General features: G+C 56.6%; 1 protein-coding gene across 3 annotated transcripts in view; it reads left to right on the forward strand.

Moving 5' to 3' along the window:
• Positions 1-2,500, forward strand: part of cacna1aa (calcium channel, voltage-dependent, P/Q type, alpha 1A subunit, a) — a 77,981-nt gene that overhangs the window by 43,641 nt on the left and 31,840 nt on the right. For all 3 annotated transcript variants that reach the window (XM_042708399.1, XM_042708377.1, XM_042708386.1), the window contains exons 20-22: positions 641-782; positions 1,011-1,780; positions 2,121-2,494. In XM_042708399.1, the coding sequence (XP_042564333.1) occupies positions 641-782; positions 1,011-1,780; positions 2,121-2,494 (1,286 nt within the window). The remainder of the gene's footprint in view (positions 1-640; positions 783-1,010; positions 1,781-2,120; positions 2,495-2,500) is intronic.

The raw sequence follows: 2,500 nt of genomic DNA on the forward strand, positions 1-2,500 counted from the left end.
CTGGCGCCGTGGCCTCCGCTTTGTGAAGCAGTAGCTGGCTGCAGGCCCACCAGTAGCCCGTGTCTCTGCTGTTGGTTGTGTAGGGTGACCCTTGACCCCTTGGCCATAACTGACCTTAACTGCCCACTGCCCATCCCTGCCCCCATACTTCTCCCGTCACCCTCAGCCCAATGTTGTGAATGTATATCTCTTCTCTGAGGAGTCTGATGCACTCTCACGCAATCACGTTTCTCTGCTCTCTGTCTCTCTTTCTCTCCCTCTCTTGCTCTCTGTCTCTCTCTCTCTCTTTCTCTCCCTCTCTTGCTCTCTGTCTCTCTCTCTCTCTTTCTCTCCCTCTCTTGCTCTCTGTCTCTCTCTCACTCTCTCTCTCTCTCCCTCTCTTGCTCTCTGTCTCTCTCTTTCTCTCTCTCTCTCTCCCTCTCTTGCTCTCTGTCTCTCTCTTTCACACTCACTGTCCCTTTTTTTCTCTTACTTTGCCACTTCACCAAACCCTCACCCCAATTCTGTTATCCCCCTCTCTTGCTCTCTATCTCCCCCCGCTACACTCTGACACTCTCCCTCTCTCCTTCTTTCTTTCCCTTCCAACCCCTCTATCTGTCTTTCTCTCTCTCTCTTTCTCTCCCTCTCTGTCTGTCTACAGTAAAGAGCAGCAGAAGAATAATGACCAGAAGAACAACAAGAACTCAGTGTGGGAGCAGCGCACCGTTGAGCTCCGCAAACAGACACTGGTGAACAGCAGAGAGGCCCTTTACAACGAGCTGGAACCAGAAGACCGCTGGAAGGTGAGAGACAAGGAGAAACAGAGAGGGAGAGAGGGAGAGAGGGAGAGAGAGAGAGAGAGAGAGGGAGAGAGAGAGGGACTCAATTGTAGAGACTTGTTATATTTTTTCAGGAGAAGATGTTGTTACATGTAACTCTGAAGGCAGGGTGACAGTGTGCCAGGCGTTTAGTTGGCACTTTGCACAGTCCTGTCTCTCTCCATTTACTTGTTCTTTCTCCTTATTACTCAGGTGAACTACTCGCGTCACATCCGGCCTGACACGAAGACCCACCTGGACAGGCCGCTGGTGGTGGACCCCCAGGAGAACCGCAACAACAACACCAACAAGACACGGCCGGGAGAGCGCGAGGCCGAGCAGGAGGCCAGGCTCAGTCAGCAGCGTGCCGAGGAGATCTTCCGCAAGCAGACGCGGCTTCATGAGCGTGCAGGAAGCACGGGAGGAGGGGAAGGGGGAGAGGGAGGAGGAGGAGGAGGAGGAGGAGGAGGAGGAGGAGGAGATGAAGGTGCAGGCGCAGGAGGAGAAGGTGGTTCTGGTCCGGGGAGACCTTACGAGAGAGCTGACTCCACCGAGTCCTCTTCACGGCGGAACCGCAAGGAACCGGAGGGCGAGCACCAGAGCCAAAACCACCACAGCCATCCGCCCCCACACCACCACCACCACCACCACCACCCGTGCGGGAGCGTGACAAACCTCGAGGGAGGGGAGGAGAAGCCACACAGGCGTAGCCACCACAGGGGCCAGAGCTGCCGTACCCGCGACCCGGAGGGGAAAGGCCCCGAGCAGCAGCACCGTAGGCCCCGGGGCCACCGCAGGGCCCACGAGGACGAGGAGGGAGGAGGAGGACGCAGACACCGGAGCAGGAAGAGCGAGGAGGGAGGGGCCAACTCTGAGGGCGGGGAACGCAAGCCCAGGAGGCATCGCCACAGCGCCCCCTCAGGCAGCGAGGGGGAGTGCAAGCGGGAGAGAGGAGAGAGGGTCCGCCAACACAGAGTCAGGAAGTAAGTATAAAAACGGGGTCGACCCTGGAGAAGGGTGCATGATGGGAAGGCTCAGATGGGAAAGAGAGATGCAGGCTCAATTGTCCAACTTCAAGATCGTAGTTTTCCTCTTGCGTCATGTCAGTTGTTTATTCATTAATTCAACAATGTATTTATTTGTCTCTCAGCCAACTCGTATTCAAAGCAACAATAACTGCAGTGAATAGATAACACTAGATCATTGTTCCCGTATTTTTCTTTGCTGCTAATGTCTGCCAGCTATGGCTGCGAAGTTATAGCAGAAGACCGAATTGATTTGTCTTTTCTCCATTCAATCATTCCTCTCTGCCTGCATCTGTAGGGAAGGCCAGTCAGGCGGACCCACTCTCTCTACCACGCGGCCTATCCAGAAGAGCCTCTCCAGGCAGGACAGTGTGTACAGTGAGGACCTAGACAACGTGATGAACAGCAAGCTGGCCACCCAGCCACCCACTGGCACCTCCTCCGGCCGCAACCGTGGCAACGCCATCACCGCCACCACCACCCACACCAGCCTCCTCAACCTGGCCAACAGCAGCCACAGCCTCTACCAGCCAACCCCCGGCCCCGAGGGGGGGCACATGCCCAGCCACGCCACCAGCATGGCCTACCTGACCTGCATGGGCTACCCACGGCCGGACCACACCGCTCTGGACATGCCACCCATGTTCCCCTCGCACAACGCCATCCTGCAAAGTGAGA

Source organism: Clupea harengus, chromosome 1, assembly GCF_900700415.2.
Source record: "Clupea harengus chromosome 1, Ch_v2.0.2, whole genome shotgun sequence".
NCBI classification, from domain to species: Eukaryota; Metazoa; Chordata; class Actinopteri; order Clupeiformes; family Clupeidae; genus Clupea; species Clupea harengus.